Source organism: Lathamus discolor, chromosome W (genome assembly GCF_037157495.1).
Source record: "Lathamus discolor isolate bLatDis1 chromosome W, bLatDis1.hap1, whole genome shotgun sequence".
Taxonomy (NCBI): Eukaryota; Metazoa; Chordata; class Aves; order Psittaciformes; family Psittacidae; genus Lathamus; species Lathamus discolor.
The window spans coordinates 34,923,735-34,947,555 of NC_088908.1; the positions used below are offsets into that span (position 1 = coordinate 34,923,735).

General features: G+C 43.3%; 1 protein-coding gene across 9 annotated transcripts in view; it reads right to left on the minus strand.

The window, feature by feature from the left end:
• Positions 1–1,381: 1,381 nt before the first annotated feature.
• The window catches only part of LOC136004317 (RING finger and SPRY domain-containing protein 1), a 66,485-nt gene continuing 44,045 nt past the window's right edge, over positions 1,382–23,821 (minus strand). For all 9 annotated transcript variants that reach the window (XM_065660714.1, XM_065660717.1, XM_065660720.1 and 6 more), the window contains 7 exons: positions 17,121–17,236; positions 15,796–15,939; positions 13,517–13,628; positions 12,411–12,513; positions 10,752–10,904; positions 4,880–4,984; positions 1,382–3,859 (listed from right to left, as the gene is read on the minus strand). In XM_065660714.1, the coding sequence (XP_065516786.1) occupies positions 3,763–3,859; positions 4,880–4,984; positions 10,752–10,904; positions 12,411–12,513; positions 13,517–13,628; positions 15,796–15,939; positions 17,121–17,236 (830 nt within the window). In that variant the 3' untranslated portion in view covers positions 1,382–3,762. The remainder of the gene's footprint in view (positions 3,860–4,879; positions 4,985–10,751; positions 10,905–12,410; positions 12,514–13,516; positions 13,629–15,795; positions 15,940–17,120; positions 17,237–23,821) is intronic.

Genomic DNA, 23,821 nt, shown 5'->3' on the forward strand with positions numbered 1-23,821 from the left:
TCTGCAGATCTGCCGTGAATAATCTCACTCTGAAGATCTGCCGTGAACAATCTCACTCTGCAGATCTGCCGTGAACAATTTCACTCTGCAGATCTGCCGTGAACAATCTCACTCTGCAGATCTGCTGTGAACAATCTCACTCTACAGATCTGCCGTGAACCAATTTCACTCTGCAGACCTCCGCCGCGAACTATTTCGCTCTGCGGAAAATTTCGCAATATACTTACGCGTCCTGCGTCTTCGTCCGGACTCCCGTGCACAGAATTTTTATGAGATTTTACCGGTTTCTCCTTTGCTCATTATTCTAGAATTTAGGTTCGTCAGTAAGGATGAGGTAAGCTGTTGGTTGCGGGGCCGCGAAATGTCGCGGGGCGCCTCCCCGGAGGACCAAAGACCACCGTTCCTTATCCGAGTCACGGCACCAGAAATTGTTATAAATTGAGACCACAACGGATCATAATCCAATTAAAATTTTATTAATTATAGCAAGTAGAATATGAGCAAAGACAGCGCTGGACGACAGGGGAGTCTGCGCTCCGCCAACTGCCGTGTTAAGTATTTCAAACAGCCCCTTTTTATGCATCTTTACTTCTTTGTTCATGAAATAGTGGAAGTACTCTGCGCATGCTTCAGTTGTTGTTAGGGGGTAGTTTCCTGCCTCCTGGTGATCGATGAGACCAAGGTGAGAAGTCTTCCTCCTTTGATCCTTCATTCATATGTCTTTGCAGGGAGTTGCTAGTCTTATCTCTGCCAGTTCCTGGGACATCTTGCGGCTATCTTATCTTGGCCAGCTGTGTTTTATCTCTGTCAGTTCCTTTACATTTGGCTTAACATATATCTTAATAAACAATACACTAGTCTATAGTTTCTCACATGGAACATCTTACAGCTATCTTTAGGCAACATCTGCTATGTTTGCATAAACGATAAGCGATTGCGGTTGGCGACTGTTAGTCTATGTAAGCTGTGTCCGGTGACTGTTTGAGTAAGCAATTTCATACTTTTTATTGCCTAACCTTTACATTGGGCTTAACATAAATCTTAATAAACAATATCCTAATTCATAGTTTCTTACAATGCAGCTCTCCCGCCGCTGTTAAAGTGGGTTTTCCCATCACAAAACAGGGCCCTGAGGGCTGGAGGACAGCACTCTAAGCTGGGGTCACCCGGCAGAAGGCTGCTCTCCACCAGCTCTACCACCTTTACACAAGATCCCCCCACCTCCCGCCCGCTCCACCACCTCAACCCCAGCCCTGAACTGGCCTCGCCTTTTTGCTTCAGAGCCAGCTTCTTGTGCGAGTGCTGCCTCCATCACCATCCAGCACCACAATGTTTGGAAGCCTGGCACTCACCAGCAGCAAAAGAATTAAAGAACAACAAATAGCTTTCAAGACTTGTTTTATTGTTGAACGGATGACTTCGCTACAATTTCTTTTCCTTCCTGAAGGCCTGTGGAGCAACTGCCTCCCCTCCCCCGCACCTTTGGAGTGTGCAAGGACCAAGGGAGACAGGGCAGCAGTCATGGAGGATCAAGCTTTACAAAGACACACCCATCGTGGATTTCAGCAGAAAGCCAGCCGAGTTGTGCAGTCTTTCCCTTTGTGAAACGAACATGACAGTTCTCTGGGACACAGCTCCCTCCTCCATCGCCACTGGCTTTCTCTGCCCAGCACCAGCTGCATGGAAGATTATCTGCAGCAAATTTTTCAAAGCATTCACATCTTTCCAACAAAGAATGCAGGCACTTAGTCCTGTGTTCACAGAAGCAGCAAGGCTCTTCAGTCACCTCCATTTCAAGGGGACACCAGACACCTAGAAGCCATTGTGGACCTGGGCCTTAAATGCTTAATCTCAAACAGCAGTTGATCAGAATGTGGAGTCCTAGGCACTTCTGTACTTCTGAAAATTTTACCTCGCTTAATCCTGGCCAGGCTAACCAAAGCCCTGAAGCTCCTAAAATCTATTAAAGCAGAGTTCAAAATGCTTCTGTCCCACTTCTTCCCTAAAGTATGGTTTGTATCTTTGTACCTTAGGCATAAAAACCGATCATTGCATTTGGAAGCATTGAAAAAACTTAATTTCAAGTGGTTCTGAAATTCTACCATCTGCATGGCAGTGATGGTGTTCACATTTGCTCATTCAGCAGTGAGCAGGGAGGGACTCAGCCCTGACTGGAAATGTGGATTATAGCAAAACCTCATAAAGTACAGTCAGCAAGGAAATGAGGTCCCTGCAGCACAGATTTGGCAGTCTTGACTAATCAAAACAGGCATTCAAGGCAGAAGAGAATTCTCATTTTAGCAGAAAGGCTAACCAGCACTCCAGTTTGGGATTCAGTCTATATTGGGAAAAAAGTCAACAAGAAAAATGATGGACAGAACTGTCTTAATTCACACATCGTATTCCAGAGGTTCAAGAGAAACACTTTTTTAAAAAATAAGTATATTTCTGGATGACATTCAGCACCCTTGCATTAGCAAAGGCAGCAGGTGAAAGAGTTACTCTTAAAGAGCTTGATTCTGGGACCTGTGTGCAGCCCTCTCTGCTCCTATTTAGGTTAGCAGAAAGAGTAGGATTTACATTCTTTCAATTCTCCTCCCCATCTCTCCAAGAGCAGGGGGGAAGAAGGTGGGGGAGTGAGCGAGAAGCTGCATAGTTCTGATTTACTGGCTGGGCTTAAACCATGACACATACAAATGTCACAAGCGTGTAACTGAAGTGGAGCAGAGATTCCCAGTGGATGATCCCTAACCAAAAACATGAAGTGTGGCCCCAGATGTTCTCAGAGCAGGGCTGACATGTGGCAAACAAGGTGCATTTTTAAAAGACTTACAGAATAAGACCAAACTTGCTGTCCAAATAACTTTTTTTTTTTTTTTAAATAAACTGGCCCTAAGTTCTCTTCCAATCTTTTAAGATAGCACAATATTTCCAAAGTGAATAAAACTTTCAAAACCAACACTGATTAAAAAGAGATGTTAGATGATACCTTAAAAAACACCCAGAATATGAAATTAATCCCAGTCCAATGTTATAATTAGTTAAGAATACCTCCTGAAAATTATATCCTCACCAAAAAATGTGGGTACTGAAGTTAAAAGCATCAGAAACTTGAAAATACCACCAATCTTTTAACGTTTAAAGACAAATCAGAACATTCTTTAGAATCACAAGGTTATTAAAACATGTTTCTCTCTGGTCTCCACACTGACTTTTCAAATTAGTCTGTGTACGGATTAAGTCTTTGAACAGTTTAATATCCACTGTTGGAAAACAGAGTCTCTGACCAGCAGGAGGCTACATTGAACAGGAAAACATTGGCATTCTCTTTTTAGTACTGACTTCTCCAAAAAACTTGAGCACAAGACTAAACAGCCCTGGTTTAGGAGATACTTATTTGCTCTTCTTTTCTTTTCTAAAATGCATTGTATGTGTACTTCCAGTGCAAATTTTTTCAGCACTTGTGTCAGGAAAGAAGGAAAGGGGAAGAAGAAAGACAGTCTCCTATGGTCTTGCTTGGAGGAACCAACAGCCATAGTGCACTGAACTACTAGCTCTCCTTATTCTTGAAACCAGTTCCCATTGCTGGCAACTTGAAATAGTTTATTAAAGATTTCATTTTTAAGATTAACAGATAACAGATTAGCATGAAATCTGGCGATGGCTATGGTTCTATGTGCATAAAGATTGGTCGGAAGTTCTTTCCCCTTTCAGCACTGGCTGTAGTTAATTGAAAACAAGTCTGGTATTTCTCCATATGTGTCATGAAATGTGAGAGACCTGTCTGACTCGGGTTTGTATCTCCTGTCGACACAAAGGGCAGGTCTCCAGCTGCAAGGCACACTCCATACACAGGTCACTGCAGGAGAAGAAAAATCAGTTAAAGGCTGCATTTACAGTGTGAAAAACTCAACAAAACAAGAAAAAAAACCTCCAAGCACTAAGCAGTTTAGTTACCCTGCTAGGAACACCCAAGTCTTTCAGCATGGAGATTAGGAATTGCAAGTCAGGTGTTGTGGATCCACAGGCTTTGAGAGGAGCTCCTGCTGCTCAGCATCTTACAGACCCAGTGCCATTGGTCAGGATTACACTTTGTTCATCTGGGCACTGGGTCTGGAGAACAGTGGTCCCAGTGCCCTGTGGGGAGCTGTTGCCACTTACTGTGGACACACACTGGGCACCTCTCTCCTCTTTAACTTTCCAGCATCCAGACCCATGGCAAGACTGCTTCCATGAGTGCTCTAAAAATACTAAGGAACTGGATTTAGCTGGATTAATTTCCTAGTAGGCTCCTTAAAGGCAGGAAAGTACTATTATGGTATTGTACTGCTGTCCCATTTTTAGCTTTTAGAGGAATTTGTGACTTCAGACAATCCATTTGTTAAACATTTAATGAGTATTTGAGCATATAATGAATTTTCTGTTCTCTCTTCATGTGATCTGGATTTCACAGCACCAGTACTAAACAAGCACTGATCTAGTGGAAGGTATCCCTGCCCATGGTAGGGGGGCTGGAACTAGATGAGATTTAAGGTCCCTTCTAACCCAAACCATTCTAGGGTTCTGAATAAACCTTTGAAACCAGGGAATAAAGACTTAGGGGTACCCCCCCTACCCAGGGGTAGCATATGTACGTAGCTGCAGTACTTCCCCAACCCAAGACACAGACAATTAAGGATTAAATCTCAGTTCTATAGTGAGGGGAACAGTGGGAATGCTATGCTTAACCTCTGTTACGTCTGGAAGAGAAGGGGTTATTTCCTTTATACTTGGGAGTCAGTCAAGATAAGCAGGGACTGCATCTGATCTCACCTAAGCCAAATGTCAAATGCATATTTTCCCTCTTTTATTTAGTTTTGGGTTGTTTTTAAGGTTTTACCTGTGTCCGCACGGCCCAAGTTCTGTGTCTGCTACCTCATCACAGCAAAGCGTACAACAGTTCTCTCGGATACTCACTTGCTTCAACAAAGCCAGGCGCCTGTGTCTGAGGGAGAAGACATCCACCCGTTAGTCTGACTCAAAACAATAGATTCACACCTATTCCAACTGTTGCATCAAGACTAATGAAACACTTGCCTGTGCTATTCAACACTACTGCTGATAAACATTGATCATAACTTCCCCCCAAAAAGGCTTAACACACCCAGAGATGTTCAAAACAGTCTTCAACTCCCTATTCTGGTTTGTCAGAAAGGGACAAAGAGGGTGTCAGATTGTAATTTTTCTAGCTCCCACAGCAGAACACTTCAAAGAAATTGTTCTTTAGTATCTGTGTACTTTTAAGAGTTGTGAAAAAATCCACAAGTAAACCACACAAACCCTTGCATCAACAAAATTCAGAAACCCTACAATGCTGTAACATAGTTCAGTTTAAAAGAATAGAAATTGAAAATAAAACCAACAGCCCAGGGTTGAGTAAAAAAATCCCCCCTTTTATGAAATAAGACAGTTCAGATGTGGAAAACACATTACACATCTAAACTGTTCAATGGCAAGGTGTCTAGCCCAGACTACGACCCAACGCTGGACACATTAAATTCAGCAAAACTCTACATGACATCAAAAGGACCATGGCCAGCAGGTCAAAGGAGGAGATCCTGCCCCTCTACTCTGCTCTTGTGAGACCTCACTTGGAGTAATGTGTACAGTTCTGGAGTCCTCAACATTAAAAGGACATGGAACTGTTGGAACAAGTCCAAAGGAGGACCACGAGGATGATCAGGGCTGGAGCACCTCCTGTATGAAGACAGGCAGAGAAAGTTGGGGCTGTTCAGCCTGGAGAAGAGAAGGCTGCGTGGAGACCTCATAGTAGACTTCCAGTATCTGAAGGGGGCCTACAAGGATGCTGGGGAGAGACATTAGGGACTGTAGATATAGGACAAGGGGTAATGGGTTAAAACTTAAACAGGGGAAGTTTAGATTGGATATAAGGAGGAAGTTCTTTCCTGTTAGGGTGGTGAGGCACTGGAATGGGTTGCCCAAGGAAATTGTGAATGCTCCATCCCTGGCGGTGTTCAAGGCCGGGTTGGACAGAGCCTTGGGTAACATGATTTAGCATGAGGTGTCCCTTCCCATGGCAGGGGGTTGGAACTTGATCTTAAGTTCCTTTCCAACCCTAACTATTCTATGATTCTATGACATGACACGGAAGAATGGCATTAACATGCTAGGGGGAGACTGAGATGAGATCTTAGGAAGAGGCCCTTCCCTGTGAGGGTGGTGATGCTTTGACACAGGTTGCCCAGAGAAGCTGTGGCTGCTCCACGCATGCCCCCGGTAGTGCTCAAGGCCAGGTTGGACAGGGCTTGAAGCAGCCTGGTCCAGTGGAAGGGGCCCCTGCCTGTGGCAGGGGGTTGGAACTGGATGAGCTACACTTCATTAAGTGCAATGGTTTTCTTTATTTTTCAACTGCAAACATCAGCACCGCTCTGTTGTGCTTTAATCCAAGTGGTAAATCTGGGGTATGCTACATCCCAGATTACACTATGTACTTTGTATAATGCTTGTGTTCCCGTAAGTTATTTCATTACTAATGACCCAAACAAGAAAAGTTATTAGTTTTCTTTCCTAGCAGAAATTTGGTAAGTTAAGGAAAAATATATCCAAAACTGTTCTTACCTGGCTTGATTTATGTTTAGGTGGCAAAGTACTTCCAAATCTGAATAAACTTTGTCAACACTGTCATTCAAAAATGGGGAATGTCATGGTTTAGGCACAGCTGGTAATTCAGAACCACACAGCCACTCGCTTGCTCTCCCCCGCTCCCAGAGGGATGGGGAGGAGAATCCAAAGAATGTAAGTCCCATGGGTGGAGACAAGAACAGCCCAGTAACTAAGGTATAACACAAAACTACTACCACCACCACCAATAATAATACTGATAAGGGAAATAACAAAGGGAGAGAATATAAAACTAAAAGGGGAAAGGAAAAACAAAATGCAATAAACCCAAGTGATGCACAATACAACTGTTCACCACCTGCCGACTGATGCCCAACCCAAGCAGCTATCTGCCCCTTTGGGGTAACTCCTCCCAATTTTTATACTGGCCATGACATGCTGTGGGATGGAATACCCCTTTGGCTAGTTTGAGTCAGATGTCCTGTCTCTGCTTCCTCCTGGCTTCTTGTGCCCCTTCTCACTGGCAGAGCATGAGACTGAAAAGTCCTTGATCAGGGTAAGCATTATTTAACAACAACTAAAAACATCTGTACGTTATCGGCATTCTCAGACTAAACTCAAAAACACATCACTGCACCAGCTACTAAAAAGGAGAAAAATAACTATTACAGCTGAACCCAGGACATGATCCACCCCTTATTCCTTACCATTCACATCATGCTCAGATCCCATAATTTCAAATATACCATGGCTTTTGGTCTCTCATATATATATATATATACCCCCCCACACAAAGAGAGAAATATCATTATTTAGTCCATGAACCAATCCCTATAAAGTTGCTGAATTAATTCAGTCCATGATGTCAGGCTCCATCTCTTGTAACAGTCTTTCAGAGCAGGAGAGATGGTGTGTAGTGTTGGATTGTTGCCTGCTGATGACACCACTGGTGAAACTTGTCTGGTTTCATCCAAGTTTATTCTTTGTTGGGGTAATGATTAGAGAAAAGTCAGGGTCAGTCAACAGTGACCTGAGGACAGTTCCACTGCTGCTGGCTTTTCCCATGACTATTCCCTGATGATGATCATGGCAGCACATAACTTCTTTTGATAGCCCAGAGTGGTAGAGATGGGCATCTAGCTGGTGGGCTACAGAAGTGTTATATAGCAGGCAACAGCACATAATTGAGTTCATTGGCTGTTTTCCCCCCCACAATTAAATCCCATTGAGGTACACACCAGGCTTAACCATCATCCAGCATTACCCACCAAGAAAATCTGGGTCCCTGAGCAAAAGCAATCCCACAAGTGGGTTTGCCTTTACCTGAATCAGAAATAACCCAGACTGTCTCTCCCAGCAGATTCTTTATGTGCACCACAGGAACTTTGTCCACCTCTACAGTACATTAAAGTTCTTATTGGGCTGGGCCAGCCCTGTTGGCAGATCCCCTAGTGTTGACCAACCAGGTGGCTTTTTCTAAATCTGTATCCCAGTGTCTGAAATCCCCACCACCCATTGCTCTCAGTGTAGTTTTTAACAGCCCATTGTACCGTTCGATTTTCCCAGAGGCTGGTGCATGATAGAGGATGTGATATACCCACTCAGTGCCATGCTCTTTGGCCCAAGCGTCCATAACACTGTTCTGGAAATGAGTCCCACTGTCTGACACAGTTCTCTCTGGGGTACCGTTTTGTCATAAGACTCCATTTTCAAGAACCAGAATAGTGTTCCGGGCAGAGGCGTGGAGGACAGTGTATGTTTCCAGCCATCCAGTGGTTGCTTCCACCATATCAAGCACATGGTGCTTGCCTTGGAAGGTCAGTGGGAGTGCGATATAGGCAATGTGCCAGGCCTCCCCATATTTGTACTTCAGCCACCAAAGAGACTTTAACAGCTTGGCTTACTTAACTGCAGCATGCTTCACACTTGTGAATAACCTGAGCAATAGTGTCCATTGTTAAGTCCACCCCTCGATCATGATCCCATCTATATGCTGCATCTCTGCCTTGAAGGCCTGAGGTGTCATGGGCCCACTGGGCTAAAAATTATTCACCCTTATGTTGCCAATCTAAATCCATCTGAGCCACTTCTACCTTAGCAGCTTTATCCACGTTGTTGTTCTGATGTTCCTCAGTGGCCCGACTCCTGGGTACATGAGCAACTATGTGGTGGTATACCTTCACCACCAGGTTCTGCACCCGGGCAGCAATATCTCGCCACAGTGCAGCAGCCCAGATGGGTTTACCTCTGTGTTGCCAGTTCCTCTGCTTCTATTGGTGCAATTGCTCCCCACAGGGCATTTGCCACCATCCATGAGTCAGTAAAGAGATAAAGTACTGGCCACTTTTCTCATTCAGCAATGTCCAAGGCCAGATGGATGGCATTCACCTCTGCAGAATGACTTGATTCACCCTCTCCTTTAGCAGTTTCTGCAGCTTGTCCTAGGGGACTCCACACAGCTGACTTCCATCTCCGACACTTTCCCAAAATACAGCAGGACCCATCAGCAAACAAGGCATATTGCTTTTCACTTTCTGACAGTTTATTATATGGTAGGGCCTCTTCAGCACGCATCACCTCCTCCTCTGGTGGCATTCCAAAATCTTTGCCCTCTGGCCAGTCCATGATGACTTCCAGAATTCCTGGACAACTGGGATTTCCTATTCAAGCTTGTTGTGTAATCAGTGCAACTGACTTACTCCATGTAGCATCGGTTGCATGATGCATACAGGAGACCCTGCCATTGAACATCCAGCCCAGCACAGGCAACCGGGGTGCCAGGAGGAGCTGTGCTTCAGTGCCAATCATTTCTGAAGCAGTTCCAACACCTTTCATAGGCTGCCAGTATCTCTTTTTCAGTTGGAGTATAGCTGGCCTCGGATCCTCTGTACCCCTGACTCCAAAAGCTGAGGGGTCGACCTCGAGTCTCCCCTGGAGCTTTCTGCCAGAGGCTCCAGGTAGTACCATTCTCCCTGGCTGTGGTGTAAAGCACATCTGTCACATCTTGCCCGCTATCGGACTGGTCCATCCCAGGGCTACTTCATGAACTATCTCTCATTTAATTTGTTCAAAGGCTTGTTGTTGCTCAGTGCCACATTTGAAATCATTCTTTTTCCGGGTCATGTGATAGAGAGGTTGTACAATCAAGCTGTAATTTGGGATGTGCATTCTCCAGAACCCCACACCACCTAAGAAAGCTTGTGTTTCTTTCTTATTAGTTGGTGGAGACATAGCTGTTATCTTGTGATCACAAGATCCCCTCAGGGATTTACATTCTTTCGATTCTCCTCCCCATCCCTCTGAGGCTGGAGAATCATAAGTGGCAGGGTGTGTGGCATAGTATGATGTCATGGTTTAAGCTCAGCCAGTAACTCAGAACCACACAGCCCCTCGCTCACTTCCCCCCATTCTTTCACCCCTCTGCTCCCAGAGGGATGGGTAGGAGAATCCAAAGAATGTAAATCCCATTGGTTGAGATAAGAACAGTCCAGTAACTAAGGTATAATACAAAACCACTACTACTACTACTACCAATAATAATATTGATAAGGGGAAATAACAAGGGGAGAGAATATAAAACTAAAGGGGAAAAGGAAAACATTAAACACAAGTGATGCCCAATAGAATTGCTCACTACCCGCTGACTGATACACTGACCCGAGCAGCAATCTGGCCCTTCCGGGTGTCTCCCCCCAGTTTCTATCCTGGGCATGACTTGCTGTGGGATGGAATACCCAGTTTGGCTACTTTGGGTCAGGTGTCCTGTCTCTGCTTCCTCCTGGCTTCTTGTGCCCCTCCTCACTCGCAGAGCTTGAAACTCAAAGGTCTTTTATCGGGGCAAGCATTACTTAGCAACAAGTAAAAACATCGATGTGTTATCAGCACTGTTCTCAGACTAAAGTCAAAAACACATCACTGCACCAGCTATTAAGAAGGAGAAAAATTACTGTTACAGCTGAACCCAGGACACCTACTCATTAAGTTGCACTGGAGTCTTTTCTAAAGGAGACCTATGGAGGTGTGACCCTGTTAGATTAATGTTGCTACGTACAACAAAGACTTTGCAACTTGGAAGTGAATCATTTTATTTCTCCATATGGAAACACACTGCAACTAGACAGGAGGATTACCTGGGCAAAATGATCTTCTCTTCTGCTGTCAGAAAGGCATAATCATTAAAAGTACTAAATTTCATTGATGGTGGGTATTTGAAAGGTTTTGCCCCAAAGTTGAACTCACATTGTTGATAGGACATGAAACTAGCTGCAGCAAAAAAGCCAGATCTGCAATATGGAGGAACAGACATTTTAGAATTACTTAAACTATAGGAGAAATTTCCAGATGTTACTACTATTACCAGACAAAAATATACCCTGAAACAAAGAGACAAGTTCCTTCAATAGGAAGTTCTACAGCTAATTGCAAGAAAGCCTCTAACACACCCAGTTTCAACTGCACATGTTCACCTTATTTAGTTCTCAGCTTTTGAATTTACTAACAGAGTTTAGCTGAATTTACTCTGAGTCAGCCAATAAGGGCTGCCTGCTCTACAGTTAGGATTAGTCACACACTAAAAGCAGATACATCCATCTGAGCAGTCTACAGCCTGTTCCTCTTTACACTGATCACCTCAGATATCTCCTACAGCACTGGAAAAAAGTATTTTTCTTCCAAACAGCTGCTGTTTAGCAGAGCTGTGTGGAGCAATACCAGCTGCAAGGGACACCTCCACATCCACCGCTCCCCTCTGCTTTATTTGAGCAGGCAGGAACCTGGAGAGCTTGCAATGCTCATACACTTGTGTGGGATGAATCCAGGTCTGAACACAACAACCATCTGCTCCTTCTTGCCCTTGCAGGATTACCTCAGGACAGCTGTCTTCTTCACAGCCACCTTGTAAAAAACACCACAACTATTGCCTCTCTCAGTTTTATTTATTGAAAGGGCCAGAGTTGAGTAATACCTTAAGTTCTAACCAAGTAACAGAATCTGTTGAGTATATAAATGACATAGTCCACATGAAGATCTACAAGTTGAATATACAAGATACTCTGCAACTCTTTAAACTGAACTACTCTTTGCTTGCATCTTGAACTTAATTTTAAGGAGAAAACATGAATGAAATTATTAGCTCAGTAGTATTACTTTACATAGTACTGTAATGGTTAGTTAAGCTACACCAGAAGCTTCTTTCTCAAGTATCACACCAGCTTATCTTTTCAGAACTAAAAGGCTGAACTCCTCCATGAGCCTCAGAGGAGTTGGCCATGTGTTAATTTTAACAGAGCTATCAAAATAAGCCTAACACTTTTCTGTAATGATACCAAGAGACACCTTCCCATGAATACTCAATATGCTACTGCAGGAACTGGCTTCAGTGAGCAGCAGTAAGTAAACAGACATTCTTCAGCACTTGCAGGACTAAGGTGTCTTGCCTGCCCTGCCTTCCCCCCCCCCACCCCCAAGATAAAAATATTCCTCAAGCACTACTAGAAATATGTTCATCTTTGTTATAGCCTCATTCTATTTCAGTGCTGTGCTAGTTTGACAGTAGAAAACGTCGAGTTAAATCTACTTTTGAAAGTTCAAAGTATTTATTTTAGACCCTGAAATCCACCTGTAAAATGATATCCTTCTCACTGATTTCTAAGCAACTTTCAATTGGGAAACCTGCTTAGTGATGGCTTCAAGTAAGCAAATATGAATGTACATCTCAAATGGGAAACACTTCATACAATTAAAACAACTATTGTGCAGGTCACTGTCCTTCCAAGTGAGCACATACTTACATAGAAGATGAAAATATTTGCTTCTCAGCAGGAAGCTGGTTTCCATTTAAATAGAAGATCATTTGCTTTTCGTGCAAGTCTAGTAGAAATCCTATTATGTCTCCTTACATGCAAAACAAAGATAAAGATTTCAGTCATTAAATGCCAACAGCTGAAACAGTCATTGCTTTAAGTAACACATCTCAGTATGAGTTGTCTCACTTAAAAGGAATCGTTTGCAAAAGCATAAGGGAAGAAACACTGATAGAAAAAGATAGAAAAAAACAGGAGAAAATAGTAAAATATTAAAATATTTTAGTCTGCCAGAGCATTAATACTGCACAGTTGTAGAAGGATTGCAGAGTATTTGCCAAAGCTGGAAAAAACTGCACTCTGTCTCTCCCTGGCTGTTTACACCTGTTGGAGCTATTCTCAGAACACGTATTTGCTAAAATCTGTTTCGAACATACTTGTGCTATTTAAGAGGCGTTTTAATTTAGCCATCCTTGGGAGAAGTTTTTAATAGAAGAGAAGGCAGCACAGTTCACACAAGCATGGCATGCACAAACTCCTACCAAGATTTCAAAGCTGAGATCAAAAACAGAACTTTGCTGTCCAAGTAGTTATCCAAGAATTTAAAGTAAGCAAGACAGTGCAATGCCTCCTTAAAACAAACAAAGTTAAAACAAACAAAGTAGTCTAATTCAGAGATCAGGGTTTGTTTTGGTTTGGTTTTTTTTCCCCCTTCTCTAAAACAACTCTTTCAACCCAGAAGGAAGATTTCAACCCTGTTTTGTAGGATTGCAAACATCTGGACAGAAGTTTTATGATTGAATGTCCAGCAATGTTAGCTGGTGCTATGATTTGCACTCTGCCCATTAAAAGAAAAAACATTTAACCAACAGATTCCTTTTTAAACAGACTGGAGTAAGAGCATGGTGCCCACTTTGTACATTTAAACCACTGCAAATACTAGTAAAGGCACAATAATTATTAAACTTTTGGTATCATTGAGATTAGGCAGTAACTGCTCTGTTCCCACCTACTAACAAAATGCTTTCTAGACACCTGCAAGAGGAAAGTCCTGTGCAGAAATCCAGATCAACAGCAGAAGATGGACTGAGTACCTTCTTTCCAACAGGGATGGGAATGTGGTTTACTTCTGGCATTATACCAAATCAGCTGCCGGCAGCCATCGTAGGCACAGGAATATTCATCATCCCCAATGCCATAACCTTCCTTTAGAAAAAGAGTAAAGAATTTCAGTCTGCAGGCAGTCCTCACACAGAAGGGCTCAAGTGTATTTTTATTCAGCTACACTACTCATCCAGAGCAAGAAGGGTTCTCCCACCTACATAAACAATTCTTTCCAACTAGTCTTAAGTTTCATTTCACATCAAAAGGAATTTGTTGGGATAAGGAGGGGGAAAGAAAGGGATATTGTCTCCTAAGCATTTTTCATTCTCTGTGAGCTCAAATAAATCCTATTAAAATATTTAGAAATCAGAAGGCTAGTACCCAAACAGCTAGGTTTTTTGCATCTTAAAAAGTTAAACAGAACTGTAACTACCCTCTTATCTTGAAGTCCCACTACCAGACCCGTAGTACCTTCCCCCACAAGATATCCCAGTGCCATCGGAACATACAAAGAGAACAAACCCTTCACTGGATTTGTTGCATATTGTAGCCCTTTCAGTGCCAGCCTCCCTCAGCTTGCAAAGAGGTTATCAAGTGACAGTGCCAAGGTCCAAGACAAATGCAAAACTAAAAGTTTCAGAGCGGGAGAAGAATCTGTCATGTAGGAGAGGCCAAACATGCCACCCAAAAAGCTTGTGCTAAGAATAGCTTGTCTGGAGTGCAAATATTAGACAACACATCTGATTATACAAGCCTCCAAGTTCTCAAATTAAAGCTAAGCTCAGTTAATGGGTGTTTAATGTCACATTTAAGACTAGTCTTTTTGTTACACATGCTGTAAATACAGAGCATATGGCTACTCTGATGACTGTGTTTGCAACATACCCAGAAGATAATACCATGTATTTCAGGTACACACCCAATGAGCTTGAACAACAGCAGCATTTAGCCAACCAGCTGTAGCAACAGAAAAATCCTCCTGCTCAGATGTGACACTTCCTGTTTTCATACCTTGTACAGGAAGCACAGACAGAAAAATGCATCTACACTAAGCTCCTTACCAGTAAGTGTGAAAAATCTTTTAAGCCTCTTAGCAGTCTAAAGGCAGACACACAGCCTTGTATTTCTGTTTCCATTACACTCAACATCTACAATGCCTGTGCTCAGGGCAGATATGTAAGAACCTGCTAGAAATGCAGGACTGGACTGTGGTGGATGTGATGTAGATGTCATACACCAGTAGAGGACAATGCTATTGACATGAATAATTAGGAGGGATAAAGCAAGATGACTGAACTAACAAGGAAGATTGAAGTTAAATGGTAAGAAAAGCTACTCTCCCATTCCTTGGTTTTCTTGCCACTGGTGTTTGTTTCATGTCCTTGATGTATTTCTGTCATACCCCCCACCATCAACATTTACTCACATGTATGTTTTTAGCCTATCTTCATATTAGCTTCTGCATTTGACCCAGCTATAGAATGACTTTTTCCTATAACAATCAGAAATAAGCAGTTTTAACTGCTTATCTCTACATTAAATATATAAATATAATTCTTCTCCTAAATTAAATTCCAAGTAGGAACAGAAAGCCATGCAATTACAATAATAAAGAAGGGCTACAGGTACGTTTCTTACTCAAGCTCAGCCAGTAGTAATGTCAACTTAAAATCCCAGCACTGTATTTCCATTGTGGTTAGTGGTGGTAGGCTGGCCACACTCGCCTTCTGTACTGCAATTCTACCTTGCACTTGAATGAACTTCCATTAAAGTTTGGAAGGCTGATCATATGGGAAGTCCTCCCTAAGCTGAAGCAGACAAGTATTTTGGGTAGTAATCATTACACTTTCTTAGTATTGTGGAAATACAAGTAAATTATGCTACAGCATACTGAGTTTACAACAGGCATACAGAGTTACTACAAAGACTTAAGAAGAAAGAAGTTCTAGTTACATCTCTACTAACGGTCAAGATTATTGTTTGACTATAGGCTTGGACTTCATGTGCACATGGCACATTTTGCTTTAATGCTAATAAGTACTTGATTTTAATAGCAGAAAGAAGAATACTTAGAATTAAGAATAAGATATTAAGTTATCTAGATGAGAGGGAGAGGAAAGCAAACTATAAAATAAGACAGTGTACTTATGCTGTATTATCAGAATAAAGGCAAGAAGGGTTTCATGTTTTTGTAATCATAATTTTTTTAAAAAGGAAGCTGTCACACCCAAAACGTACCATATTTCTGTTACCAAGTACATGTACTCACATGATTGAGAAATTTGCTGTCTCTGGTAGCCCATCCTATTTGCATCACTCCTGAAGTAATGACTGTAACTTCGTAGTACCAAACTCCAGAATCGACGCAGAACGTACATCTAACACTTTCAAAGGATGAGGCATCACATCGAGCCTACCAAAGCCAAACAAAAAATTAAGTTTCTACAAAATTAGCATTCAAACAAGCTCCTTTCTTCCCTGGATCAAGTTTCTGCATATAAGAATACAGCAACATAATTTTAGAGGCACTTCAGACAGAAAGTGACCTCTCTTTATAGCAATAATTTTCACACAAACTAGTAGTACGCAAGACTGAGAATTGTTCAGTGGTAAGCCACAAGGGAAAGAAAAAAAAAGTATAAAGTTGACAGAGTCAATTTAAAGAATAAAGACTAAGCCAGGATAGGAAGACCCAAGTTACTGGTTATTAGTTGACTCCTGGTATGAAGGACAAAGAGGTATTTGAATGTTAATGAATGAAAACCCATGTGTAAGTAGTCAAAAAAGTTCTTAGAAAAAGTAGTGTGTGGGGGAAAAAAAAAAAAGCCACATGGCTGAGACAAAAATCCTGCTATGGGCTTTGCAAGACTAGACAATTAACAATTAGGAATTATATAAATTCCAATATTATTTAAAAATATCCTATAATTTAAAAATTTTAAAATTTTTATTAAAATAATATTTTTTATTATTATAAATTATTATAGAGGAATTACACTTTATGAACAATTTTAGTCAACATGCATGAAGAGCCAGCTGCCTCCTAAGCAACCTTGGAGGGGGGCTTTGGACAAGGGCCTGTAGGGGCAGGATAAGGGGGAATGGCTTTAACCTGCCAGAGGGGAGACTGAAATGAGATCTTAGGCAGATCTTCCCTGTGAGGGTGGTGAGGTGCTGGCACAGGTTGCCCAGAGAAGCTGTGGCTGCCCCATCCCTGGCAGTGTTCAAGGCCAGATTGGAGGGGGCTTGGAACAACCTGGTCTAGAGGAAGGTGTCCCTGCTCATGGCAGGGGGATGGAACTGGATGAGCTTTAAGGTCCTTTCCAACCTAACTAAACCATTCTAAGATCTTCCTCACTCTTCTGAAGTTCTGGGGCACAGATACAGGTGTTACTTCAGTGTGAACATTTCTCCAGCTGAGATCAGTATACCGATGTTAGGACCCTCTGACAAAGCAAAGCTTCTATACAAAGCTAGCAGAGAATTTTGATTTATTCCAGGAAATAACAGGAGCAAGTAGCAACCAAAAAGAGTTAAAAAATGCCTTTTTCTTCAGGCTCCTTTTTAGCTTGGAATCATGAAATTATATCCTACCTCTAATCCATGTGGAGATATCTTCAGGTATTCACTGACATCGTTACTGTTCAGCATAGCCCTAATGTTGGTCAAGTCAACCTTCTCATATGTAAACTGCCTGCCTTCTTTTAAAACTGCAAAAAAAAACTTGTTTTAATTACAGCTGCAGCAAACCCTTATTTTTATCATTTCACACCTGGACAATCAATTTCTCTGGGATCCAGTTAATTTTTGGCATACCTGAATGAGATATTGACATTTTGCCAGCATGAAAACAGCATCACTTCCCATACACTGTGTGCTAAAATAGCTGCTAAACATGAGAGCACAACCTAGACCTCTGACTAGAGCTCCTACAGTCTAGTTTCTACTTTCAGGAAACCCACAGGCAAATGTAAGGCATCCAAGTTCATATCAAGAAGCCACTGCTTCAGGATTTATCATAGTAAAAAAAAAAGAAAACAAGAAACCTGAACTGAGCCAAAGCAGCTCCTTCTCCCTGCACCCCCTTTTCACATGAAAGGATCAGAAGTATTTATCTTGCAGGTGTCAAACTGGTGACACATGCAGAGTAAGATCTCAGATTTGTAAATTAAGACACTTCATACATCCCAAACTTGCTATACACCCACACAGATGTTTACTAAACACAACTGACATTGGCCTTTCATAAGCTGGCTAAAGCCCAACAAGAAGATTTACTGAAATTTCCTCAAAAGACATTAGAAACTACAAGGTCTTTAGAGTTGCACCCTCCAAATCAAAACTAAACAAGCAAATCTGATGATTATTCATCATCCAAAAGGAGAGATCTCAGCAAGTGCTTTCTCAAACACTCTTCAATTTTGATCACAAGACTGCATCTATACTTTAAAAAGTCCTTAATAATTCTTTGTAACTGTGAACTGCTGGGGTATGATAACAGTAGTGACTGTCACCAGGATGTCAGTAATCCAGCTGTTCCAGAGATAGAGCTGTACTACTTAGCAATTCAGCACATACGCTGAAGCATGGGTTACAGGAACTACAGAACAAAGAACAATTTTCATTGCAGCTCACATTTGCAGAGTACAAACCACTTCCTTTCGCAAACATTATCCTTGCTCTCATGGTTTAAGCCCAGTGGGTAACTCAGAACGACACAGTGGCTCACACACTCGCCCACACCACCCCCACCCCCCCTTCTTCCTTCCCCTCTACTCCCAGAAGGATGGGAATGAGAATTGAAAGAATGTAAATCCCATGGGAGGAGATAAGAACAGCACAGTAACTAAGGTATAACACAAAACCACTATTACTACCACCAATAATAATGATAATGGAAATAACAAAGGGAGAGAATATAAAATTAAAAGGGGAAAGGAAAACCAAAATGCAATAAACCCAAGTGATACACAATGCAATTGCTCACCACCCCCCGACCAACATCCAGCCCAATCTAAGCAGCTATCTGCCCCTTTGGGGTAGCTCCCCCCAATTTTTATACTGGCCATGACATGCTGTGGGATGGAATATCACTTCAACTAGTTTGGGTCAGATGTCCTGTCTCTGCTACATCCTGGCTTCTTGTGCCCCTCCTCACTGGCAGAGCATGAGACTGAAATGACTTTGATCAGGGTAAGCATTATTAGCAACAACTAAAAACATCTGTGTGTTATCAGCACTGTTCTCAGAATAAACTAGAAAACACATCACTGCACCAGCTACTAAAAAGGAGAAAAATAACTATTACAGCTGAACCCAGGACATGATCCACCCCTTATTCCTTACCATTCACATCATGCTCAGATCCCACATTTTTCAATATACCATGCATATACACACACAAACAAAAGAGAGAAATGTTATTCCTTAGTTCATGGACCAATCCCTATAAAGTTGCTCAATTCATTCAGTTACAAGAGCTCCATCTCTTGTAAAAGTCTTTCAGAGCAGGAGAGATGGTGTGTAGTGTTGGACTGTTGCCTGCTGATGTCACCGCTGAACTCATCTGGTTGCTGATGAGCTCATCTGGATTCATCCAAGTTTATTCTTTGCTGGAGTAACAATTGGAGGGAAGTCAGGGTCAGTCAACAGTGACCTAAGGACAGTTCCGCTGCTGCTGGCTTTTCCCATGACTATTCCCTGATGATGATCATGACAGCACATATCTTCTTTTCATAGCCCAGAGTGGTGGAGATGGGCATCTAGCTGGTGGGCTACAGAAGTGTTATATAACAGGCAACAGCATATAATTGAGTTCATTGGCTGTTTTCCCCCCCACAATTAAATCCCATTGAGGTACACTCCAGACTTATCCATATTCCCAGATTACCCATCAAGTACATCCAGGTCCCTGAGCAAAAGCAATCCCACAAGTGGGTTTTCATTTACCTGAATCAGGAATAACCCAGACTGTCTCTCCCAGCAGATTCTTTATGTGCACCACAGGAAATTTGTTACCTTCTACAGTACATAACAGTACTGATTAGGCTGGGTGTGGGGCACAGCGTATTTATCCAGCCATCTGGTGGTTGATTCCACCATGGCACGCACATGGTGCCTGCCTTTGAGGATCAGTGGGAGCGTGACAAAGGCAATGTGCCAGGCCTCCCCATATTTGAACTTCAGCCACCATCCTGCATACCAGAGAGACTTTAACAGTTTGGCTTACTTAACAGTGGACACTATTTCTCAGGTTATTCATGAGTGTGGAGCGTGCTGCAGTTAAGTCCACCCCTCGATCATGATCCCATCTATATGCTGCATCTCTGCCTTGAAGGCCTGAGGTGTCATGGGCCCACTGGGCTAAAAATAATTCACCCTTATGTTGCCAATCTAAATACATCTGAGCCACTTCTACCTTAGCAGCTTTATCCACTTGTTGGTTGTTCCGATAGTCCTCAGTGACCCTGACACTTGGTTCCATGAGCACCTACATGGTGTACCTTCACCACCAGGTTCTGCACCCGGGCAGCAATATCTCGCCACAGTGCAGCAGCCCAGATGGGTTTACCTCTGTGTTGCCAGTTCCTCTGCTTCCATTGGTGCAATTGCTCCCCACAGGGCATTTGCCACCATCCATGAGTCAGTAAAGAGATAAAGTACTGGCCACTTTTCTCATTCAGCAATGTCCAAGGCCAGATGGATGGCATTCACCTCTGCAGAATGACTTGATTCACCCTCTCCTTTAGCAGTTTCTGCAGCTTGTCCTAGGGGACTCCACACAGCTGACTTCCATCTCCGACACTTTCCCAAAATACAGCAGGACCCATCAGCAAACAAGGCATATTGCTTTTCACTTTCTGACAGTTTATTATATGGTAGGGCCTCTTCAGCACGCATCACCTCCTCCTCTGGTGGCATTCCAAAATCTTTGCCCTCTGGCCAGTCCATGATGACTTTCAGAATTCCTGGACAACTGGGATTTCCTATTCAAGCTTGTTGTGTAATCAGTGCAACTGACTTACTCCATGTAGCATCGGTTGCATGATGCATACAGGAGACCCTGCCATTGAACATCCAGCCCAGCACAGGCAACCGGGGTGCCAGGAGGAGCTGTGCTTCAGTGCCAATCATTTCTGAAGCAGTTCCAACACCTTTCATAGGCTGCCAGTATCTCTTTTTCAGTTGGAGTATAGCTGGCCTCGGATCCTCTGTACCCCTGACTCCAAAAGCTGAGGGGTCGACCTCGAGTCTCCCCTGGAGCTTTCTGCCAGAGGCTCCAGGTAGTACCATTCTCCCTGGCTGTGGTGTAAAGCACATCTGTCACATCTTGCCCGCTATTGGACTGGTCCATCCCAGGGCTACTGCATGAACTCTCTCTCATTTAATTTGTTCAAAGGCTTGTTGTTGCTCAGTGCCCCATTTGAAATCATTCTTCTTCCAGGGCACGTGATAGAGAGGGCATACAATTAAGCTGTAATTTGGGATGTGCATTCCCCAGAACCCTACAGCACCCAGGAAAGCTTGTGTTTCTTTCTTATTAGTTGGTGGAGACATTGCTGTTATCTTGTTGATCTGGTGCCTTCCACTGTGCCATTTTATCCCCCAAAATTGAATCACCTGTGCAGGTCCCTTGGCCTTATTCCGTTTCATAGCAAAACCAGCTTTCAGAAGAATTTTGATTTTCCTCCCATTCTCAAAAAACTTCTTCTGCTGTATTGCCCCACACAATAATGTCATCAATGTATTGCAGGTGTTCTGGAGCGTGCCCCTGTTCCAGTGCAGTCTGGATCAGTCCATGGCAGATGGTAGGGCTGTGTTTCCACCCCTGGGGCAGTCAATTCCAAGTGTACTGGATGCCCCTCCAAGTAAAAGCAAACTGTGGCCTGCACTCTGCTGCCAAAAGAATTGAGAAAAAATGCATTGGCAATATCAATTATGGCATACCACTTGGCTGCCTTTGACTCCAGTACATATTGAAGTTCTAGCATGTCTGGTATGGCAGCACTCAATGGCGGTGTGACTTCATTCAGGCCACGATAGTCTATTTTTAGTCTCCACTCTCCGTTAGACTTTCGCACTGACCATACGGGCTATTATAAAGGGTGAGTGGGTCCTACTGATCACTGCTTGGCTCTCCAGTATATGGATCAGCTTATGGATGGGAATCAGGGAGTCTTGGTTGGTGTGATATCGCTGCCGGTGCACTGTTGTGGTCACAACTGGCAGTTGTACCTTCAGCAGCCCCACAACAGAAGGATCCTCTGAGAGACCAGGCAAGGTGGGTACCTGCTTAGTTTCCTCTATCTCCAAGGCAGTTATACCAAAAACCCATCAGTACCCTTTTGGGTCTTTGAAGTACCCTCTCCTGAGGTAATCTATGCCAAGGATGCCTGGAGCCTCTGGACCAGTCACAATGGGGTGCTTTTGCCACTCCTTCCCAGTTAGGCTGATTTCAGCCTCCAGTACAGTCAACTCTTGGGATCCTCCTGTCACTCCAGAAAACAAATGGGTTCTACCCCTTGATAGCATCAGGGTACACTGTGCACTGGTATCTACTAGAGCTTTATACTCCTGTGGGACTGATGAGCTGGTCCATCTGATCCACACAGTCCAGTAAACCCAATTGTCCCTCTCTTCCACCTGGCTGGAGGCAGGGCCCCTCTAATAGTGATCAAGGATTCTCCACTTACATCTTGTAGAAAGGGATTAGTATTCCTTCTCACAGGACTTGGAGTAAAATCAGCTCTTCCACTCCATCTGGGAAGCTGCTCACCAAATACTGGAGCAGCAACTTTCATGTGAGTATCATCCTTGACTGTTGTTTTCCTCCTCAGTTCTCACACCCATTCATCCAGAACTGGGTTAGGTTTTCCATCCCACTTTCTCATGTCTTCTCTGTGATCCCACAGGTAAAACCTGTGGCGTGTGTGTGGCCCGTGGCGTGTACCTCCTATATCGTGGCGTGTACCTCCTATATCGTCCCTCTTGGGCAATTGGGTGCTTTCTGTTAATAGCTGAGGCATGGGTTGGAACACGTTGGGAGTTGGACAGATCATCTCTCAATTGTTTGAACTCCTAGGTCAGGAGCTTTTCCACAGCTGAAATGACTGAAGGGGTGAGATTGTCTTCAAACTCTCGGAATTGCAGACTCACTTCATCCATTTTTGATGGTACTGGTCATTAATGCCAGTGAGTGGGCATATGATGATGGCACGCTCCGTGCCACGATGCCACGTGGGTCATGTACATTCAACTTCACCTGGATGTATGGGTGCATTCCCAGTATGTGACATATGATAGATCATCTCTGGAATGGCTAATTCCCTCAGGTACCAGAGGCCTCTGTCTAGCGTGGTTCACTTGGCTGAGCAACACATAACATTGTCCTTGTAGGGAAACCTTTCCTTCCCAGCTGCCAAGAGCCTCCTCCAAAGGCTGAGGGACTGTTTGTCTTTTGCAATCACTTTGTCAATTCCCACTTCCCTGGCAAGTGATCCCAGCTGCTTGGCTTCCCTACCTTCTAGTTCATGACCCCATTGTCCCAGCATCAGAGCAACCAGGTGACAATGTGCTATTTTTCTTTATTCCACAGCTCGGTCGAGGTCTAGGATCAAGAAGTTACCTCTTCCTTCGATTCCTGTAGTAATTCCTGTTGTTCAAATGTTGTCCCCTCTAGTTCATGCACTGGGTTTTCATCTTCCTTCAGTGCACAAGTTGCTTTTTGTGGCTCTCTTTTGCTTTTTGCCTTGCTTATAAGGGCACCTGATATTGGCATGGATTGGCCCTTTGGTTCAGCTGCAGTGTCTATCACTGCGGTTGGAGTAGCTGCAGTGTCTGTTGTCGGAGTTGGAGCAGCTGCTGTGCTTGTTGCTTGGGATGGAGCAGCTGCATTGTGTGTTGCTTTGCCACCAGATCCAGAGACATCTTCTTCCCCATGAAGGTACTGGATAGTGTTGAGCAGGACTTTGTAGGAGTAGGCCAAACCCCAGCACATTGCAGTGATTTGTTCCTCTCTGGTATTGCCAGGACAACAGCACCCATTTCCTAATATTTCTGCTATTTTTTCTGGATTCTGCATTTGTTCAGGAGTGATGTTCCGAAGCCCATATTTTCCCACACAACCTGCCACTCATGACTGTCCAGCATCAGGGAAGATCTCTTGGTGGTATTCTTTGATAGTTGCTTAACTTTAGACAAGACCCAAGCCAGACCGTGCTTAACTTCCAAGATCAGACGAAATAGGGCGTTCTCAACGTGGTATGGCCGTGGGTAAAACACATGCAGCATGTGCA